This window comes from Phallusia mammillata, chromosome 4 (assembly GCF_965637545.1).
Source record: "Phallusia mammillata chromosome 4, kaPhaMamm4.hap1.1, whole genome shotgun sequence".
Classification (NCBI taxonomy): domain Eukaryota; kingdom Metazoa; phylum Chordata; class Ascidiacea; order Phlebobranchia; family Ascidiidae; genus Phallusia; species Phallusia mammillata.
In genome coordinates, this window is record NC_137255.1 from 23,117,742 (window position 1) to 23,138,894 (window position 21,153).

At 37.9% G+C, this 21,153-nt stretch overlaps 3 protein-coding genes across 3 annotated transcripts; 2 read left to right on the plus strand and 1 right to left on the minus strand.

The window, feature by feature from the left end:
• Positions 1–1,230: 1,230 nt before the first annotated feature.
• On the plus strand, positions 1,231–9,038 carry LOC145223648 (cytosolic sulfotransferase 3-like). Its single transcript, XM_080090049.1, has 8 exons — positions 1,231–1,541; positions 1,717–1,824; positions 1,940–2,049; positions 6,179–6,333; positions 6,396–6,400; positions 6,488–6,603; positions 6,664–6,829; positions 8,577–9,038. Exons 1-8 carry the CDS (start codon positions 1,235–1,237, stop codon positions 8,687–8,689), a joined length of 1,080 nt encoding a protein of 359 aa, XP_079946175.1. The 5' UTR covers positions 1,231–1,234; the 3' UTR covers positions 8,690–9,038.
• A 1,866-nt stretch (positions 9,039–10,904) lies between these two features.
• LOC145225122 (cytosolic sulfotransferase 3-like) lies at positions 10,905–14,120 on the plus strand. The gene is made up of 7 exons (XM_080091771.1): positions 10,905–11,236; positions 11,363–11,470; positions 11,574–11,683; positions 13,107–13,245; positions 13,401–13,516; positions 13,584–13,749; positions 13,880–14,120. The coding sequence occupies exons 1-7, from the start codon at positions 10,930–10,932 to the stop codon at positions 13,990–13,992; spliced, it is 1,059 nt and encodes a 352-aa protein (XP_079947897.1). The 5' UTR covers positions 10,905–10,929; the 3' UTR covers positions 13,993–14,120.
• Positions 14,121–15,463: 1,343 nt separating this feature from the next.
• Positions 15,464–20,762, minus strand: LOC145225123 (very long chain fatty acid elongase 7-like). Its single transcript, XM_080091772.1, has 8 exons — positions 20,188–20,762; positions 18,063–18,169; positions 17,625–17,815; positions 17,087–17,227; positions 16,905–17,010; positions 16,522–16,658; positions 16,258–16,354; positions 15,464–15,772 (listed from the first exon to the last, which is right to left on the minus strand). Exons 2-8 carry the CDS (start codon positions 18,115–18,117, stop codon positions 15,630–15,632), a joined length of 870 nt encoding a protein of 289 aa, XP_079947898.1. The 5' UTR covers positions 18,118–18,169; positions 20,188–20,762; the 3' UTR covers positions 15,464–15,629.
• Positions 20,763–21,153: the final 391 nt, after the last annotated feature.

The window sequence follows — 21,153 nt, forward strand, 5'->3', positions numbered from 1 at the left end:
ACTGGCAGAAAAATTGACGCGGACCGGCGGTTGAGAACCACTGACGTAGCCAACACAAAGAAATCGGGCTGAAAGAAGCTGCTTGTGACGCCATATTCGACAACGTGGCGAAGTGATTTTCTCCCAAATATGTTTACGCGAGTCACTTTGTTTTCCGTCTACGAACTTTCACTTAGTTTTCTCCAATGCTGCTAGATTTGCTGAATAATGTCCGTTTATCTGCAAGAAATAATTTACCGGTAGCGTTACAATTACAAATTAATTGAAATGCTGGGTAACGAAATAAATAGAGATCTGTGCAAACGTTGCCTACTGACTGTAAATGCAAACGACAGCTAAAGCAAGAGTCGACAACAATTAAGTAAGGCCATAGCCGGGTGCTGGTGTGTGAGGGATTTGTAAGGCTGGAACACCTTGTTGCGACAAAACTACACCATGGTATTCACTAAATCAACGATATGAAGACTGTTCGGTGGTAATGAGTAAGCACGCGCATATAACCAGTGGTGGGATTCAAACGGTTCGTACCGGTTCTATAGAACCGTCTCACGAAATTTTATGAGATCAGCGAACCGGTTAGCATTACTGGTTACTGTCAATGCACTTTTTGCAACAAAACCGGCTGAAAAATATGACTTTTGTGATAGAACCGGCTGACAAAAAAATGGAATCCCACCATTGCATATAACTCGTAATGGTGTTTAAATTTCGCCCACAAAATACTGTTTGATTTGCCGGTACTTCTACTAGGCCAAGGCATAAGAGAAAATCACTTGTGCAAAGATAGGTGATGTAGGTCAAGCGTTGACCTATTTACATTTCAATGGCCCCACGAAAATCGCAAGACTGCTCAATTCCTTTAGTGACGCCACAAACGTACACGTGGCATTTTCACATGTTCACTTGTTACGTCATAAAGGGTACCTTGCTCCATTTATAAAATGCTGAAGTTGAGTTGAATCTGCTATGCTTCAGCAAACATCGAGCATTGATAAGCTTCGCCCGCCTGTTCTGTAGCCGACAGAGTTGTTTGCTTTACGTAGAGTTAAAAGAGCAAATCGACTAAGCGAATGGATGTTATTATGGCTCTGTTTTGAATTACAGTAGATCATAATGTTTTTTATACAACCGGTTTATTTGAGTATTATTGAGTTTTAAGTTAGTGTTATGCTTATTGTTCTTTCTGTATTAAATACAATCCTACACAGTTACCTGGTGACTTGAGTTATAGCTCATGGAAGCGTTTTGTTTTGCAGATTGCACAAAAAGTTTTTTCAGCAGCCAGTTGTCGAAACGAACCAAAAACTTCAATATGGAGTCACCTTTGCAGAAAATGTTGCCTTCTGATTTGTACAAAGATGTTATGGAGTTGGGTGGTGACTTTTCAGAGGAAAGTATTAAAAAAACATCTGGGGGAGAAATTCCAAGCTGGAAAGGCTTCAGACTCATGCCACCCTTCACACCAGAACTGGCAAAATACGCCTACGACAACTGGTCTCTGAAAGAGGGAGAGGTTTTGCTTGCATCATACCCCAAAACTGGTGAGATTTGTTATGGTTTTATTAATATAGTATTTTCAATTAAATGTTCAATTAGATTTGTTATGGTTTTCTTAATATATAGTATTTTCAATTAAAAAGCCAAAATTACAAGATTGTGGACAAATATGTAACAAATATTAGTGATGTTTTATAATACAACGTCACACCTGTACAGGTACAAATTGGATGATGGCAATTTTACGTCGACTTTTGTACAGCGACGAGGAAATAAATTTGATGAAGCAGCTTCCATTAACTATGGGCGTACTTGAGTCCGGAAGCGGTAAGTTCAAAGTTGAAAGGTCAACCAGAAATTCCCAAGGATAATAATAACCACCAAAACAGGATTCAATTGATTTTACGATTTAATTGATTTACCTTCACACTATTTTGTGCAGTAAAAAAGTTCAACATAATTGATCGTCTTCCAATAAAACGGCGCATGATGGGCACACACTTGCCCGCTGAGCTAATCAACCTCGAGAGATTGAAGAAAGAGAATGCGAAGGTAAAGTCAATACATAGCCTGAAGTAGGCCTGAAATATTTTCATCACCAAAAAAGAGGAGTTTAACTTTCTCACAAATTAGGCCCACAATATTTCCATCCCAAAAAAGGAGGACGCATTGTTGACATAACAAAAAATACTTTAAGGGCCCCAAAAATAAAAGCTTCAGAAATTTGACGGTATACAATAGTTTGGATAAAGTTTAACGTTGATCACAACACCAAAAATAAGCTTGCATTTTCATAAAATGTAAAACCTGTATTCGTTAAAAAATAAGCTGAAGATGTATATTTGGCTGCTTTCAAATACACATTTGTCACATATGTTTTTGATAAATCAGAAATTCCTTAAAAAGGAGGACATTTAGGCATTTTTTCTTGTCCTGGGAGGACAACTTGTTTTTTTGTTAAAAAGGAGGACATGTCGTATGGTAGGCCTAAGAGGACGTATATGGTAGGCCTATTACAAATTGTTAATTTTAATCTGCGGTTTCGCTGCGGGTGTATTTTGGCCGTTATAATGGCCAAATTGTTATTTATATATTTTGCGAATACAGAAAGTTCAAAAAGATGGACCTGTCTTTCTAAAATATAGGACGTGTAATACTCCAAGTGTAAAGGCCTGGTTTATGCTGACTACCAGAAAAGGCACACTTTTTGGCGCTACTATTCGGTTATATTGCCGATACACCTATCAAAATAATGACCGGTGTATGCAAGCTTAGAGTTCGTCAGTTTCCACTTACAGTTCGTCAGTTTTTGATTTAAGTTTAGTAAGCAGCATTTGGCTGCTTTGCAGTAATGTTTATTGCGTTCCTAGCCTGCATGTTGTCTCTATACATATGGTATTGACAAACCCCTCCAAAGACGTGCACCAGTAGCCGGGAAACCACTGCTGTGACTCGTACAAGACCTTCTATTTTTACATGTATTTGAAATCAAATCATACCTAAACAGCAAAACCTAACTGATTTTCTAAACAGGCATTAGTCTCACGGCGGTTCGGGGTCTTCGAGTTTTCGCTTTCTCCTTTTAAGCAGTGTTTCATACCGGAACGGAACGAAACATAATAACGTTATTCGTTCTGAGGAATTTATTTATTTCGTTATTTCGTTCTGGACCGATATTTTCATTTCGTTCCGGTCTGACCGAAATAAATTAATAACGGTATTTTTCGGTATTTCGGTCCTTGTGCTTTTGCTACCAAAAACAAACCGCACAAACACGGAGTGAAGTTGAATTTATTATTGCCACTAATATCACACATTATTTCGCAACAACATAATTGCTTCAATGATGTCCCCTTTCATGCGATTGCGTTTGGCTTCCAGAATAAGTTTAAGCCCAGAAAATGATCTCTCTACCGAAACCTGTGTAACTGGTAGCCCCTCTGCCACTTGTGCTACTGCTTTCATTATAGAAGAGCTGTTGTTCCAATACTGAAAAAGATCTTTCTTTTTGTCAACCCGCTTGGACTGTTCGTACACGTCGAGGGCGTCATTGAACTCGGTCGCCTTGGGAAGGTTTCCGTAAGTATTTTGCTCCAAATCTTTTGCTTTCAACAACTTTTCAATTAGGTCATCTTCTGAATCAAATCCTCTATTCCCAGCTCTTTGGTATCCTTCCGGACTGTTTTGCTCACTGGAAGTGCTGGCGACTGGACTCATTTCAAGTTGACTGTCGTCTGTAACTTTTTTTAGTTTTAACCACATCTCGTGCAGCTGTGCTCTTGCGACGCCCTTTTCGGAAGCTGAGAGAAGACAACGGTACCTCGGATCAACATATACTGAAGCAAGTAGAGCTGCGCTGCCAAGCAAACACTTTTCCCTGCTTCTCAGATTGTTGGCAATACTTCTTGCAAGAGGATTATCATAATCAGATAATTGTGTCTTTAGTTTAATCCAGTGGGCATAGAACTCCCCTCCAGCAATATTTCGGGTTTGTAAAATCTTGGTTACGTCGAACACCGGTTTCAATGCATCAACAATGCGACGTACATTGTTCCATTCCGATTCTGACAAGCAAAGTCCTGCAACAGGAACACCTTGCGTGTTTATTTCGTCAATTGTGTCTCGCAAGTCTATGACACCACGAAACATCATGTATGTCGAGCCCCACCGTGTTTCAACATCAAGAACAGCCATTTTTTGCTTTCTGTGTCTGAGAGCCAAACGAACATTTGGTTTTCGGAGAATTTTAGCCACAGCCCTTACCTTAACAATCGTGTTGTTTGCAACAGAATCTTTCAAGGCGTCTAAAATAGCTAACTGTAGCGTATGCACAGCGCATCTAACCGAAATTGGCCCACCTCTAGACGTATCTGTTTGTAACAAACACATTTCTATTTCTTGAAGCAATTGTCTGTCGGTTCCTGGACTTTGCCAATCACTGTCATCATTTTCTTCGTCACTGCTGTTCTGTTCATCTTCTTCAAGATCACGTAGCAAACAACCGCTTTTTATCATATTGCTGCCATTATCAGTGGTTAGTGTATAAACTTGCGACATGTGGACACCAAACAACGACAAAGTTTGAATTATAACCGGAACTAAATCAACTGCTCTGGCACGAGTTGTCATCTCTTGAACGGATAATGTTGCTAAAACAAGTTCACTCCCGTTGACAAACTGAACATTAATCCCCATAAAATGGCGTTCCATGCGCGTAGCCAAATCAATTTTCAAAGAAACCAGTTTACCTTTCATTTGCTCGGTTAAGTTTTCTCGTTTGTGTTGAGCTGCCTCGATCGTCAAATCTCTCATCTTGTTGCGGCCAAGTGTGAGATCTGCTGACTTTAGAAGAGGGTTTAACATTTTTTTGACACCAGACGCTTCAAACACTGAAAGAGGGAGACCATTTTTGGTGACCGCTTCTATAGCATATTGCTTAATGTCTTCTGGACATGCTTGAAATTGGACATTTACAGATATTTTGTCGGCCTGCTGGCTGTTGTTTGGTTTAAAAAAGTTTTTTTGTTTGGCAAGTTTCTCAGCTTTCTTATTTGCGATGGCACTTTTTTTTCTTTGAAAGTCAATCCATTCAGCAGCATGGACATTTTTTATGTGTTTTAACATGTTTCCGCCATGAGCCATCCCTTCAAAAACAAATTCGCAATGCCTGCATTTTATTTCAACTTTCTGCTTCTTCTTTACTTCAGTAAAAAAATTCCACGCTTGGTTTGTTCTTTTTCGACCCATCCCTTAATCTAAAATATCCTGGCAATAATATAAAAACGAAAATCGTAACATGTATCACTGTTATGATACCAATCATAACCCGCACTTATTCCACTACTTAAACCTACAAAAGTCTTCTAAAGACAGTTCCACACACAGGCTAAAATATCTAATGACGTTAAATATCAATGCTCATTGCTTACCAACACTAAAATAAGTTAACCAAACCAGGTATAAGCAAGTTGCAACAAACAAAGATGGTTGTCTGGTGGTTATTACGTCACATAACATGTATGACAAAACAGATGTCATAGTGATTTAATTGTGATTGTATTAAAACAAATAAAAAACGATGATTTTTAATTGATGAACGAAGCATTTAAAGCAACTATCCTGGATTTTTTCAGAACGAAATACCGAAATAAAAAATAACGGTATTTCGTTCCGTTCCGGTATTTTGAATATTTTTTATTTCGGTATTTCGTTCCGGTATTTGGACCAAAAATTATTTATTTCGTTCCGGTATAACGTTCCGTTCCGTTCCGGTATGAAACACTGCTTTTAAGTGTGACCAGCCGTAACGCCTATACAAATAGTTCACAGGCCGACTTGGAAAAACAAATATCGGTAAAGGTCATGATTTGTGTTTAGGCATAGTGGTAGGCTAAGTGACACTAACTTCTGGCACGGTTGTCCATCTAATTGAAAGTTTGGGTGCTGCTTATTTTGTGCTTTTTCGGCAATGATTTCTTCCGGCGATGCGCACTCGGCAGAAATAAGGAAATCTGCAAAATCATTTTAAGGATCTACATCAAACTATAGTTTACTTAAAGTGGTTTAAAGAATATTTTTTTCTCTCTCAGCCTAAAGGATGTCAAGTACACATAGAAGTAAAGTAATAGTCAAAACCATTCGTTGGCAAATCTTTCTGCAACAAATATTTTTTGTCCGCTAGGTGGTGTACGTGATGCGTAACCCCAAAGACCAGCTGGTTTCGTTTTATCACTTTGCGAAGAAGCTTGTGAGCAAAAATCCAGCAATTGGACGTTTCATCAATGATGGCTGGGAAGCGTACCTCGCCTTAAAGGGAAGCGTACAACGCCTTAAATGGTAAATACGTCGACGTTATTTTCTGGTAATTTTTTACCTTAATATCCAGTTTGTATAACAAGCCTTCGTAAAATTAAATTTTTGTGGTATTTATTTATTTGACACAAATGGACATATTTTCGCTTATTTCGGAATCCAACGATTATCGTTTTAGGTGTTCTACCGTCAGGTACTTTACCCGGTGAATGGTATCCGCACCATCTTCTGTCTTGGTACAAACACAAGGATGACAAAAACTTCTATTTTATCTACTATGAAGACCTGAAAAAGGTTTATATGGTTCATGCGTCAGGTGCTTAAAATTTAACCACAACTTTCGCATATATTCAGGACTTTAAGAAAGAATTACGTAAGCTTGCAAAATTCCTTGGCATGGACATAACGGAAGAAAAAGTTTCGGAAATTGAGGAAAAATGTTCGTTCGGAAATATGAAGCAAGAAATTTCATCTTATTCTAATGATATGAAGATGTTCCAGACAGTCAATTTGCGCAAAGGTCAGTTACTTTGAACAATTCAACTTTGTCGTCATTCTGTATCGTTGATGACGTCACGTTACGTAGTAAATTGAATTATTCCATTTATTTGTCAAGGCAAATTTCTTATAAAGCGATAATTGCAACAAAACACACGCAAAAATGTCGCTTAAAATTTTATACGGCCCGGTAACAAGCTCCTGGCGGACCGGTACTTGAAATTTGTATGTTTTGAAATAACTTATAGAACAGTTATTATGGGTCCCCTTCCCTGAAGGGGACACATATTGTTTTTGTCCGTATTTTTTTTTTCTTTTTTTCTTTTTTTCTTTTTTCTGTCTAACGCTCGTTTGTAACGCTCGTTTGGTCAAGAAAGAGTGCTTCAAATTTATTCAAATTTGGACATATGTTAGATATTAATCCAAACTTGGTCCACCTGAAGTTTGACCCAAAATTACCCAGCGGTTCACCCACAGGCCCCCGAAACGTAAAAATTTTAACGCTGGTTTGTAACGCTCGTTTAGTGAAGAAAGCGTGCTTCAAATTTATTGAAGTTTGGACATATGTTAGAAATTAATCCAAACTTGGTCCACCAGAAGTTTGACCCCAAGTTACCCAGCGGTTCACCCACAGGCCCCCGAAACGTAAAATTTTTAACGCTGGTTTGTAACGCTCGTTTAGTAAAGAAAGAGTGCTTCAAATTTATTCAAATTTGGACATATGTTTAATATTAATCTGAACTTGGTCCACCTGAAGTTTGACCCCGAATGACCCAGCGACACACGCTCGTTTGGTCAAGAAAGACACTGTAGGCAGAAGTCCCAAGAGAGTACGTTTACGAATAATAGGGCAGAGCGGGAAGGCTCAGCTTGACGTCGGACAGACGTTTTACGAGACGTCGTTTCGGTGATTAGAAATCAACTGTTTTGCACAGCAATGCTATGTCGTTTTATTAAGTTATCACTCACATTTTCAGTTTCGGCAAAGGTTTCACACTTATGACGCGATTTAAACCTAATAAGCGTGCTTCGGTTTCGTATAATGTCAAGCAAAACTTTGTTAAACAAACTAAATGTAAAAAAATAAACTTGACTTTTTTACAAGATAAAAGTTTTTTTAAATGCTCGTTGTCAGGTTGGCCGCTGCATGACCACGGGTTACTTAAGGTCAATTAGTAGGTATTACTAACACAGTTCAGAACTTTCTTTCGTCATAACGTAGCGTTTTTTTTTTTTGAATCAAATACCCAAGGCGTGTATAAATTAGGTCAAACGGTGTTGTTGAACACCAAGGACGGCGTGCTATTGAAAACGGTGTCAAAAGGTCAAACAGTCGTTTGGTGTGTGCATCCTAAAAGGTTACTACATGTCAATGGTACTCGTTTTGCGAAACAAAGTTAAATGAAAAACTCGTTTTACGAAACAAAGTTAAGCAAGAGATTAAATTGAAAGTATTTGTTTCGTTCTTTTTTAATGTTTTTGTAATTATACGACAATAATAGTGCAAAAAAATACAACAAAATTTTTCATTGTTGAGTTAATGCTTTCTAAAAATTTGTTTTAAGAATTTAAAAATCACCGCAACATTAGTTTAGCGTAAATCCGCACAAACACGCGTGTGGGGACCCATTTGTTTTTGTTTACAAAAACAATCATATGTGTAGATCAAATGATGTGTATAGTAAATTGGTAAATATCGTATAGAATATATAAAATGGAAGTATATCAGAAAGCCACCATTCTAGTTTTATACAACTTTACTTTTTTAGGTGAAGTCGGCGACTGGAAAAATTATTTCACAGTTGCTCAATCCGAGCGTGTCGATGCGAAAATCAAGGATTGTCTTGGATCAACCGATGTCACATTCACCTATTGTTTGTAAACCGTTTGTGACGACACACCTTAGTGGCGTCATGCCTAATATACCCGTGACGTCATGTTTTTATTATTTGTGAAAAACAACGTCAAATTTACCTGTTTCTAGTGTTAGATCGCAGTCGAAAACATTTAAAATAGTGAGATCACATTGCACATGTGATATCCGAAAATTTGTCACAAGCAGCAACAAAATCAGGGAATTTAACATATTTGTGTCACTGAGTATACAGTGTTTCTCTAGAGTCTAGACTTTCAAGGGTATATCGTCCCAAACGCTATTGTTATTATTTTTATCCTTTTGTGTCGCTATGATTTCTTACACCAAACGAAAAATACTAATCGCAAAAACATAACCCTAGTATGTGTTTTTAGTAGTCTTTAAGTTAGGGTAAAATTTCCGAGAGACTGATGTAGAGTGGTATGCGGGGTTTATACTCGAGGTTTTCGGACATTCACTTTCTCTCTGTTTTGCCTCACTCGAAACAATGGCATACAGCATATGTATGGGTGGAAAAGGAGCTTCGTAAAACGGCGGGTTTTAGGCCCTTGCCTGTCTAGCAATTTGTAGTAAACAAAAGAAGAGCGCAACTTTGCATAGCTAGAATAGTTCATGGTCCAAATTCTAATTATAACGACACAAATAAATATTTTTTTATGTTTGTGTACTGGCGATATGCTACGATGTAGGTAGGCTACATTGAGGTTTTCAAATTGTATAATATTGTTTTGAAATAATTCATACACTGTAGTTTAGAACTTTACATATTCTTGCTATTAGTGAACTCATTATCTACCCTGCTCTATTGCTGAAAAAAATCTTAGGCATGTACACAATATACAAATTGCCAAAAAGAAAAGGGGCAAAACAGGAGATCGAAATAGGCAAGGTTTTACACAAGTCAACTGATTGACGTTTACTCAATCTCCCTTTAGGGGCTTTCCCGCCGCGTGACCGTTCATTCCCGAGAATTACTAGTCAAATCCCTCTTACAAATAAAATGAAACCTAGACCTACGCTGTTGTGAGGTGCACGAAGTATTTTCTAGGAACAAGGGTTGCTGGAACAGATTGTTTCTGGCCTAAATATTGCATATGATATGTCATGGTTCGTAGAAAAAAAATAATTTTTCTGTTGTCCTTAATTTTGTTTTCAAGTCGTTGGAAACCCTGGACATATACTACTGAATAAAATTCATCCTCAGGGGCGCCCTGGGCTTCAACCCCCAGAAAAAAACCTACATCTGGTGCATTGACTTTCTTTGTGTATTGAATATTAAGGTCTCCGGATATTGTTGGCCCTTCTACCAAACTACCAAAAATTTTCTGGTCACGTAGCAAGAGCTGCTTGTGACGCCATATTTGACAACGTGGCGATGTGATTTTCTCCCAACAATGTTTGCCCGAATCACGTTCTTTTCGGTCTGCGAACTTTCACCTAGTTTTATGCAATGCTGCTTTTTTGCTGAATAATGCTCATTATGAATCATGTCCATATGTCTTTGCAGGATTACTGACTGTGTAAACAAACGGCAGATATAGCATAAACTATTAAGGCTGCAGCCGGGTTCTGGTGTGTGAGGGATCTGTAAGACCTGAATACCTTGTTTCGGCAAAACTACATCATGCTTTTTACTAAATACCGATAACTGTTCGGTGTAAATAAATATGCATGCGCCAATATTTCGTAATGATGTTCAAGTCCTTTCCACAAAATACAGTTGGATTTGCCGGTACGCAGCGCGAAAATGTTTGCCAACTTTTTGGCCAAAGCACACAAGAAATCCTCTTCGGTAAAGATGCATGGATGTAGTTCCACCAGCAATTGTAAGACGTTGATATTTTTAAAATCTTCGCACGAAAATCACAGAACTACTCAAATCCTGTAGTGACGTCACAAACGGACACGTGACATTTTCACTTGTTACGTCATAAAAGGTACCTTGGACGATTTTTTTGAATACTGAGAAGTTGAATCCGCTATACTTGAGCAAACATCAAGCATTGATAAGTTTCGCCCGCCTGCTGTGACTGCCAAATTTGTTTGCTTTACATCGATGTGTAAGGCAAAACGACTTAGCTAGTGGAAATTATTGCGACTCTGTTTTAAGTTACAGTAGATCATAATGTTTTTCATACATCCGGTTCATTTGAGTATTATTGAGTATTAAGTTAGTGTTATGCTTATTAATCTTTCTGTATTAAACACAATCCTACACAGTTACCTGGTGACTTGAGTTATAGCTCATGGAAGCGTTTTGTTTTGCAGATTGCACAAAAAGTTTTTTCAGCAGCCAGTTGTCGAAACGAACCAAAAACTTCAATATGGAGTCACCTTTGCAGAAAATGTTGCCTTCTGATTTGTACAAAGATCTAATGGAGTTGAGCGAAGCATTTTCAGAGGAAAACGTTAAAAAAACAGCTACTGGAGAAATTCCAAGCTGGAAAGGCTTCAGACTTGTTCCACCCTTCACACCAGAACTGGGAAAATACGCTTACGACAACTGGTCTCTGAAAGAGGGAGACGTTTTGCTTGCATCATACCCCAAAACAGGTTAGTTTTAATAATGTTGTTTTGACCTAATCAAGTATTGTTTATTGAAATATGGCGCCAATGTTGGTCGGGTTGCTCACATTTGCATAAGTTAGTGATGTTTTATAATGAATGTCTCCTGTACAGGTACAAATTGGATGATGGCAATTTTACGTCATCTTTTGTCAAACGACGAGGAATTAAAGTTGATCAAACAGCTACCTTTAAGCATTGGCTTACTTGAATCCGGAAGTGGTAAGTTCAAAGTTAAAAGGTCAAAATGGAATTACCAGGGCTAATAATATCCACAAAAACTACATTCACGATTTGATTGACATACTTTCACACCGTTTTGCAGTAAAGAAGTTCAACATAATTGATCGACTCCCGATAAAACGGCGCATGATTGCCACACACTTGCCTGCTGAGCTAATCAACCTCGAGAGATGGAAGAAAGAGAATGCGAAGGTAAAGTCATACATAGCCTGAAGTAGGCCTGCCATATTTTCATCGTCAAAAAAGAGAACACATTTTTGTCAAAGAATATACACAGCTACTTTTGCGCCCCAAACCCAGCCTACATATTGTCTTGTTATACATTTGGTATGGGCAAATCCCAAGGACGTGCACCAACAGTAGCCGGGAAACCGTCGGTTTAACTCAAACAACACCTACTATTTTAAACATTTGTTTAAAACAGTGTTTCATACCGGAACGGAACGAAACGAAATAAAGTTATTCGTTCTGAGCAAATCATTAATTTCGTTCTGGACCGATATTTTCATTTTGTTCCGGTCTGACAGAAATAAATTTATAACGGTATTTTTCGGTATTTCGGGCTTAACAAAAGAACATTTCTTTGTGGTCTTTACAACTATTAAGCGAAAAAAGAAAGAAAGTTGCAACACACAAGAATTATTGCCGGTAGTTGTTACGTCACATAACATTTGTCAATGATGGTCAAACGGATGTAAATTGTAGAAGCTTCAATTTTTATTATAGCTTAACGGCGAGAAATTTTCTGCAATTGTTTCATGTCAAATGTCCAGAACGAAATACGGGAATAAAAAATAACGGTATTTCGCTCAGTTCCGGTATTTCAATGTTTTTTTATTTTGGTATTTCTGCTATTTGAGTCAAAAACTATTTATTTCGTTCCGTTATAACGTTCCGTTATTCCGTTCTGGTATGAAACACTGGTTTAAAATTATAGCCAAACAGCAAAACCTAAATGTTTTACTAAACAGGCATCAGCCTCAGGAAAGTTAGGGAGCTTCGGGTTTTCCCTTTTTCCTCCTTTTAGGTGTGACAGCGCTAAACGCTTAAACAAATAGGTGACAGACCGACCTGGAAAGGCAAATATCAGTGAAGGACATGGATTATGCTTAGTCATAGTGCTAGGCTACGTGACAATTGTGTTGTTTGTGAACATGCGCATTGGGCGGAAATGAGGAAATACTGCAACATCACTTTATACATGTATAATTTTCTTAATGTGGTTTGACGTGTGTATCACTTTTATCTTGGTCTAAAAAATGATGCTATATACACATTGAAGCAGTTATTTAGGAACACTATACACGGACTTGAGTAACTTAATCATAAACATAACAGCTAAAAAACTTGTGTATATAGAATACATTATGCAGACGTTTCAACAAGCACTGTGGTCAGTGCATGTAGTCAATCCTAAGTGCTTTATATAACGTGTTCTACAGCTGGATTGACTACCTGCACTGATGATGACAACAGTGATTGTTGAAACGTCTGCATAATGTATTCTATATACACAGGTTTTTGGCGGTTATGTTTATGATTGAATCAGTTGTTGTTTTCAAAATATACATGTTTTAACGAACTTTTCTGCAACAAATATTTTTTTATCCGCTAGGTGGTGTACGTGATGCGCAACCCGAAGGACCAGCTGGTTTCATTTTATCACTTTGCGAAGAAGCTTGTGAGCAAAAATCCAGGAATTGGACCTTTCGTCAATAATGGCTGGGATGTGTACCTCGACAACGCCATAAATGGTAAATGCATCGACGCCATATTGTGTGATCAATTTTTTTACGTAACATCGAGTTTGTTAAACAAGCCCTCCGTTTATTTTTGACTGTCATTTATTGATTTGACACAAATGAAAATGCGGTTTTTCGCAAAACTTATCTAACCATTATCGTTTTAGGTGTTCTACCGTCAGGTACTTTACCCGGTGAATGGTATCCGCACCATCTTCTGTCTTGGTACAAACACAAAGATGACAAAAACTTCTATTTTATCTACTATGAAGACCTGAAGAAGGTTTGTTTGCTTTGTTTTTTCATTGCTTAGGATTTATTTTTACCACAACATTTGCATTTATATTTAGGACTTTAAAAAAGAACTGCGCCAACTTGCGAAATTCCTTGGCGTGGAAATAACGGAGGAAAAAGTTTCAGAAATTGAGGAAAAATGTTCGTTTGGAAATATGAAGCAGGAAATTTCATCTTATTCTAACGATGTAAAAATGTTCCAGACTGCCAATTTGCGCAAAGGTCAGTTTGAAGAAATCATTTGTCACATGATGTCATCAATGGTTGATGTCGTCATTGTCATTAACGAATCACGTAAATAGCGCGTAAAGGTCATTATGTTCAACTTCAAACAACGTGATTTTGTCTTTAGGTGAAGTTGGCGATTGGAAAAATCATTTCACAGTTGCTCAATCTGAACGCGTTGATGCGAAAATCAAGGATTGTCTTGGATCAACCGACGTCACATTCACCTATTGTTTGTAAACCGTTTGTGACGACACACCTTAGTGACGTCACGCCTAATATACCGGCGACGTCTGTTTCTGGTGTTATATCGTAATCGTTAACAGTTAAAATAGTGACATAACATTGTACATGTGACATGCGAAAATCCGTGATAGGCAACAATTTTTTTTCAGTGTTAGAAGCAAGCAGGGTAATACAGTTTCAAGGGTATATCTTCCTAAACGCTATTGTCATTGTTTTAGTCCTATTGTGTAGCTATGATTTCTTTCACCAAGCGGAAAAAATTCAACTCAACGCAAAATCAAGCCCAAGAATATGTTTGTCTTGGTGCTAGTTAGGTCTAAATCAGGGGTGGGGAACCTACTTAGTACTGCGGGCCGCATGAATTGCACAACATTTTCGGGCGGGCCAAATATTTTTTTATTTTCAAATTCCGTGTAAAAATGCCCTAAGCACACAAGTGTTTTATATTTCATCGCTCCGGATTTTTTTATATTTCATCGCTCCAGATTTTTTTCTTTGCTGTACTTATTTGCAACAAACATGGAATTCAGGTTTATCACTTAATTCGACTAACATTTTTCCATTCTTCTGGAATACCCTAGCTCCGTTATACCGAATACATTTTATAGCTCTAAAATCAATTTAAAACTAACACCACATGGCAATTACTGCAAGGAGAGGTCGAGTGACTGTTACGTCACAAATAGAATCGAGTGACTGTTACGTCACAAATAGAATCGAGTGACTGTTACGTCACAAATAGAATCGAGTGACTGTTACGTCACAAATACAGCAAGTGGTTGAATGTGTGGCAATTTTTGTACGTTTGGCGTCAAACGTGGAAGTGTCGAAGTCATTTCAAGTAAATATTTGTACATAAACATTTTATTGTTTTTTTTTATGTTAAGTTTTATGCTGTACTTTAACAAAATGTTGACGCGGGCCACTTTAAAAAGGCAAGCGGGCCGTATGCGGCCCGCGGGCCGCAGGTTCCCCACCCCTGGTCTAAATCTTAGAATAAAACCTTTTGGAATAGAAAACTGATGAAGAGTTGGAAGCAGGCCTGAAAGTCGTCACAAACTCAACTTTACCAAAACGAAGACCAAATTAGGCCTAAAAGATGATGGAATAAATGTTACCGAGTCCTATGTATGGGTGGAAAAACATCATCAAAAACGGCGGGTTTGCCTGCCTAGCAACTTGTAGTAAACAAACAAAGAGCGCAACTTTGCAAGGCTGAAATGGTGCATGGTCTAAATTTTGATTATAACGAAACAAATAAGTATATTTTTATGCTCGTGCACTAGCGATATCCTACGATGTATGTAGGCTACACTGAGGTTTCGAACTGTATGAACTCTGACGTTGGACGCTTAATATTGTTTTGAAATGTTTCATACACTGTTTAGAACTCCAGATATTCTTGCTATTAGTAAACGCGTTAGCAACACTGCTCTATTGCTGAAACAACTCTTCGGCATGTGGACAATGTAAATTTCGTTTATTTGTTTTTTCTAAAACATCATAAATACACAAAGCGAAGTACAGAAGGAATCAAAGAATGCTATCCTACAAATTGCCAAAAAGAAAAGGGGCAAAACAGGAGATCGAAATAGGCAAGGTTTTACACAAGTCAACTGATTGACGTTTACTCAATCTCCCTTTAGGGGCTTTCCCGCCGCGTGACCGTTTGTTCCCGACAGAGCTTTACCGTTTTGTTGGTCACGTTTTAACTGCGCTTTCTTGATGTAGGTTTGTCTGTAAAAGTTCACAAACAAGGCGGCGAGCGTAGAACCTGCAGAAACACAAAGTAACATTGAAACGATTTTTTACGCAAGAAATGTTCATTTTTGTGTGTTTCGAATTTTGTAGAGCTATAATAAAACAGTCTAAAGCAGTGGTACCTAACAGAGAACAGGATTGATTTTATTAAATCTCCTTTCAAAAAATATAACTACGACAAGCAGGTTTTTTTTAAGGTTTGGTTTGGGTGACTGCTAAGTAGTTTTAAGAGACCGCAAGTGTTTCATTTAAATACCAAAAAATAGCCATATTTGCTTAAACGAATTATTTATTAGGCTACTGGCAAATTTTGGGAAACCGCTGGAGAAATTTGAACACCTTAAAAAAAACACTGACGACTAGGATGGTGCATGGAATAAAAAAGTGATCGCCACGCCAAAAATAAATACCCGCTTACTTGATGAAAATGTCAAATTACCCCACTGAAGGCAATGAACCCTTAGTTGAACCACAGATCTAATGCAAGCAATGACTTACCGTTTAGCAAAACAAGATATTTCAGCCCAATGGGATACCGACAATTGTGAAAGAGCATTACGTTTCCGAGGTGTCCAATGGTAAGTGCAAATTGAATCTGTACGTAAATAATAAAAGGGTTGTCGGGTCAGTTGGACTTGATAGTTGCTCTTGGTTCAAAACAATTCTTAATTGTCCGTATACATAACTTATAAGCTTCTTTATGGTCTATCGTTATTTATTTCAAAGAGCCTTTTTCTTCAGTGGGACATAATGTAAAGTTACCAATTGCATAGAAGTAAGATGTTTTTTCCACCAAATGTATTTGTGGAATCTGGGACCCATTGCAGCAATTCCGTAGTAGCTGTACATCATAACGTGCACCAGGCAGTTAATGGGGGCGTGAAATGTGCCAAGACCGCCTGTACAAAACAGTAGTTAAATGTGGCTTACACATTTGAGGGCAGCTTATAATAGAGTAAATACAGTACAATTCACCCAGTTTAATATATTTGTGCAAATACACGTCAGGGGTAAATTTGGCAAACAAGCTGTATTTATATTAAAAATAAACATCAAAATTTAAACCTATTTTTAAGATAAGCTTTACTGTATCACCATTCGTTTAACAAATATAAATTTAGATGTTGTGTTTGGATAAATTTTACCTGCGGAGAAATTGGCACCAAACCACCAACCATATGCCATTCCACTGTGGTGGAAAACGTGAAGAAATGTCACTTGGTTGCTTTTCTTTCGTAAAATAAAGAAAAACTGCAAAGAGAGATATAGATTGAAATTAAACCACCAAAATCTGAAAGTAAATACAGCATAGAGATTATAGACTTACTGTATCAAGGAATTCAATATGCTTCGATAAGAAATAGAGATAGCAAACTCTGACCATCCGCAGTTGTTTTGGAGAAGTACTCTCAAACTCCACCTCCTGGCAGGTTAAGGAATAATCAAATAGCCAGCCGCAGACCAAAAACTGCCAAAAAAACAGTAAATGTTATTTGGCGTGGTAAATGTTACTTGGCATGGTTGGATAACTAACTGTAAAAAAGCACATAGAAACCGAAATTTGTTTATCTTTGTTTGAATTGAAACCTTCTAGCGACGCGGTTTCTACGGCTGAAGTGGGTATTAGGCTCAAAGTCCTTCAGTTCACAAAAACGACACTGAGTAAACAATGCAATACGATGCTACAAATGACTACTAAAGTGTCACTTCTTCGGTCCCAAAAAACAACAGTCAACAATTTTCGACTAAAATTGCACATATAAGTGTAAATGCTAGTATCCTATAATAAAACAAAAACCTAATTACCTAAACAATATAGCTACATTGAGGAATAACCTAAAGTCATACAAAACCAATCTACTTACTTCGTAACACATCCATGCCGAAAAGAGGACCATGAATAAATTGTACAATATCATCACGTGTTTGAGGTCAAAGGGTTTTCTGTCTCGCATAAATCGTGGACCGGCATAAAGTACAATGAAGAGGTATGCAACAATACTGACTGTGTTTGGCACCAACGAGTCCATAAAAGGATAAGTCACTGCTCGAGGGTCTGAAAAATGAAGTTGAATTGGGGTTATTTGAGTTACCATTTACAGTTAAGTGAACTACATCACATAAGCTAGTCATTAAATAAAGTAGCCATTGCGCAATGAGCAGTCAGCACTCGGTTACCTTAAACATCGGAAAAGGGGCATTTATAGATTTTTTAACTTAAAACTTGTTGCTATCAGCACTTTTGAAAATCTGCATAGACTTTTTTACGCAATTAAAAGTCAGAAAACAAAGTCAAAATTTACCAGCATCAGCGACCAGCTCGTCGTGATAGTTGACCACTTTCGTCCACAGAGACATTTTTGCGACAATCTTTTCAGAGCTTTGTTCCCTACAAAACGGTCTCAGCCTTCTGAACACATAAAGTGGAGTGTCACCACAATTAACTACACATCAATATGGCACATAAATTATGCAGTAGTCTCACATTCACAACTGCTGTTCCCTCTGGGATTTGAAAGCTATTAAAGTCTTACAGAACGCTTAATCTTAGGAAGCAACAAACCTGCATTTCAATACTGGCCAACTAGTCACTGAACTCAAGCGAAAATGTCAATTGTTATGCTCTATTGTTCGTCACCATACTATAAATGCATTAACCATCGTCGCCTTTTTAACAACTAATTGCAGAGTAAATGGTATTTTGAGGTTGTTAAAGTTACACAATCTTTTTAAACGTTTTTGGTTGATTTATTGTCTATTATTTTTATATATTTGTTGCTAAAAGAATGCGCCATTTGTGTCACTTTAAAAGTAGAATACCTAAGAATACAAAACTATTGCAACAGCTTAATTTTGCTTGCTTCATGGCATATCTTAGTCGAATAGTGGACACATAATAAGCTGCATCCCTTTATATGTGGTCTGCTGACCTTCTCTGGGCAGTGTGCAAACATACCTTGAGTTCTGCTACGATTGCGAGGAAAGCACAGTTTTCAAGGCCTTTTGTTCAAGCTGCATGTTTACACTAAACTTTGTCAAAATTTGTTGGAGTTGCACGAACTATAATTTTGAAGGACATGCTTCGCAAACGAAAGCGTACGTATAGGGGTAGGGAACACTGCATTTGCAACTTTTGAAACTATATACAAGAATGGATAGACTGTAACACACTTTTACATGCGTCGATTGAACTATTCAACATTATTTTGTAACAAAAGAGGTGGTCTCCTCAGTGCTGGATTAACCATTAGGTAATGTAGGCACGTGCCTACAAGGCCAGTCAAAAATCCAGGCCACTTTTGTCATAGTTGCAACAACGATCTCTGTGACAATGATTTGGCAACACTGATAATTATAATTTTTTAGTTGGCAACCCTTATTTTCAGGCCACTTATAAAATGTGCCTACAGCAGACCCTTAATCCGGCAATGTGTCTCCTTTGAATAACTATATTTTGGCCACGGATCAAAACGGTTTTGAAACCGGTTGGCCAGCTAAGAATAGGGGCTTGCGGGTTCGGTTTGGAATTTCGTTTATAATCGACTTCTATACCTCCAAAAACATACATAATGTGGGCATAACCATTTTAGGCCTAAGGTTTAACTACATTTGTCAAACTTTGTGCACCACAGACCAGCAGCAACGATTTTATAGCGCTGAGAATAAGAGAGTGCCCGGTGTTTGAACTAAAGTAGAATACCTTATTGGACAGAGTGTTGGACTTTAACCGTCCTCCATATTTCTGGCAAACAAATCAAAAGGCAAAAGCCGAAACTTTTTCGGTAACGGCAAGGACTTCTCACTAAACCATTATATTTCTGAAGTTATTCCCTGGGCAAGGTCGCCTGATTTGTGACGTAAGGTTACGCTTGGATGGTTTGTTGATAGCGTTTTGTCGCTGAGGAAACGGGTTCAGGAATAGGTGACTCATTGGTAGACCAAACTAACAAACTCGGTGTTTGTTTTTAGAACAGTGGGTGGCACTGAACTGTAATTAAACGGTTTTCGACTGGCATCTGTAAATATCCTTCATTGCACAACACTAAGATATCTGATTCGAGGAATTTCAAAAGGTGTTTAAATTTGCAAGGATTTACTAATACATGTCTACTTTACCATGTCTTTCAGTTTTAAATTAGGCAAACAATTTGAAAAAGGGGAATTTTTCAAAATCAACTAACATTCTTGACCTTCCAAAATGGAGACCCAAAAGCGAAACTAACCCTACGTACATGGATCTACAATTTACCAACAATGCATTCCATTAACCAAACGACCTTTAAGCCGATCCTTTACCATCCAATACACAGCACCACAAAACGATAAATATTTGATGATCGAAATAAAACCAAACCGTTTTACGACAGCCGCTATGGTGTCATCTTGGAAGCGACTTTTGCTTGTGAGTAATTCCCATCGTTGACTCACCTTCTTGTGACCTTGAATTTGATCGCTTGATAACGTGTGTCGTATGCAAAATGGATTATACTAGAGGTCAACTATTAAAAGCCAAAAAGCACAATAAACCCAGGTTGAAACTGGCACATACCTCAACTCAGCCGCTGCACTAAAGACCCATTTTTTCCGCTTATTACTCTGTATTCTATCAAAACAGCTATACTGCCACATGTCTCAAATCTCGTTTCCTTGATGCTGTTCAACTAAATTACACCCACTTCCGTTTTAAACTTTAAACTGGCAAGTAACTAACAATCCATCCCGCATGCTACAGTCCCCATTTGCACAACTATTGTTTTCATTTATTAACCTGTATTCTATCCATACATCTCTACTCCGGCCTCAAAAATTGATGTTCTGATCAATTGACATGAACCTACTTCCGTTTTGAGCTGAAAATAGCATACATATCACCCAAACTTTCAGGCCCAGTACGCACGTTGATTGTTTAACAGTAAGCGTAATGGCGAAAACGTTACTGGTTTCATTATATCGCTTGAATTCCCCCCTGAGCAACAGACGCGTCTGTTGAAGGCAAATATACACACACACGTGCAGGAAATGGCGCAGAGGCTGGTGGCTTGCCATCATCAAGAATCATTACAGGTCGTAATTAGAGAAATGGGGTTGAAAAAGGAACAGCCAACGGTAGGTAATCTGAAAATTGAAAACATGCCCACTGATCCTTTGTTATCAGCTTGTGAGGTTTTCTGTTCTGATTGCCCATCCATGCGTGATTTCGCGTCACAATGGAACAATGGGGAAACAATAGCCGCATGAATTTCGAGTAGGCAAGCTATCAATTAATGGAGGCAAACATATACACACAAAACGTTTTTTAACAATTTCGTTCAGACACAAAAAGATTCTAACCACACAATCAAGAACTCTTATTTGTGGTGAAGTGTAAAACGGCTGACTTTCTTAAAATAACTT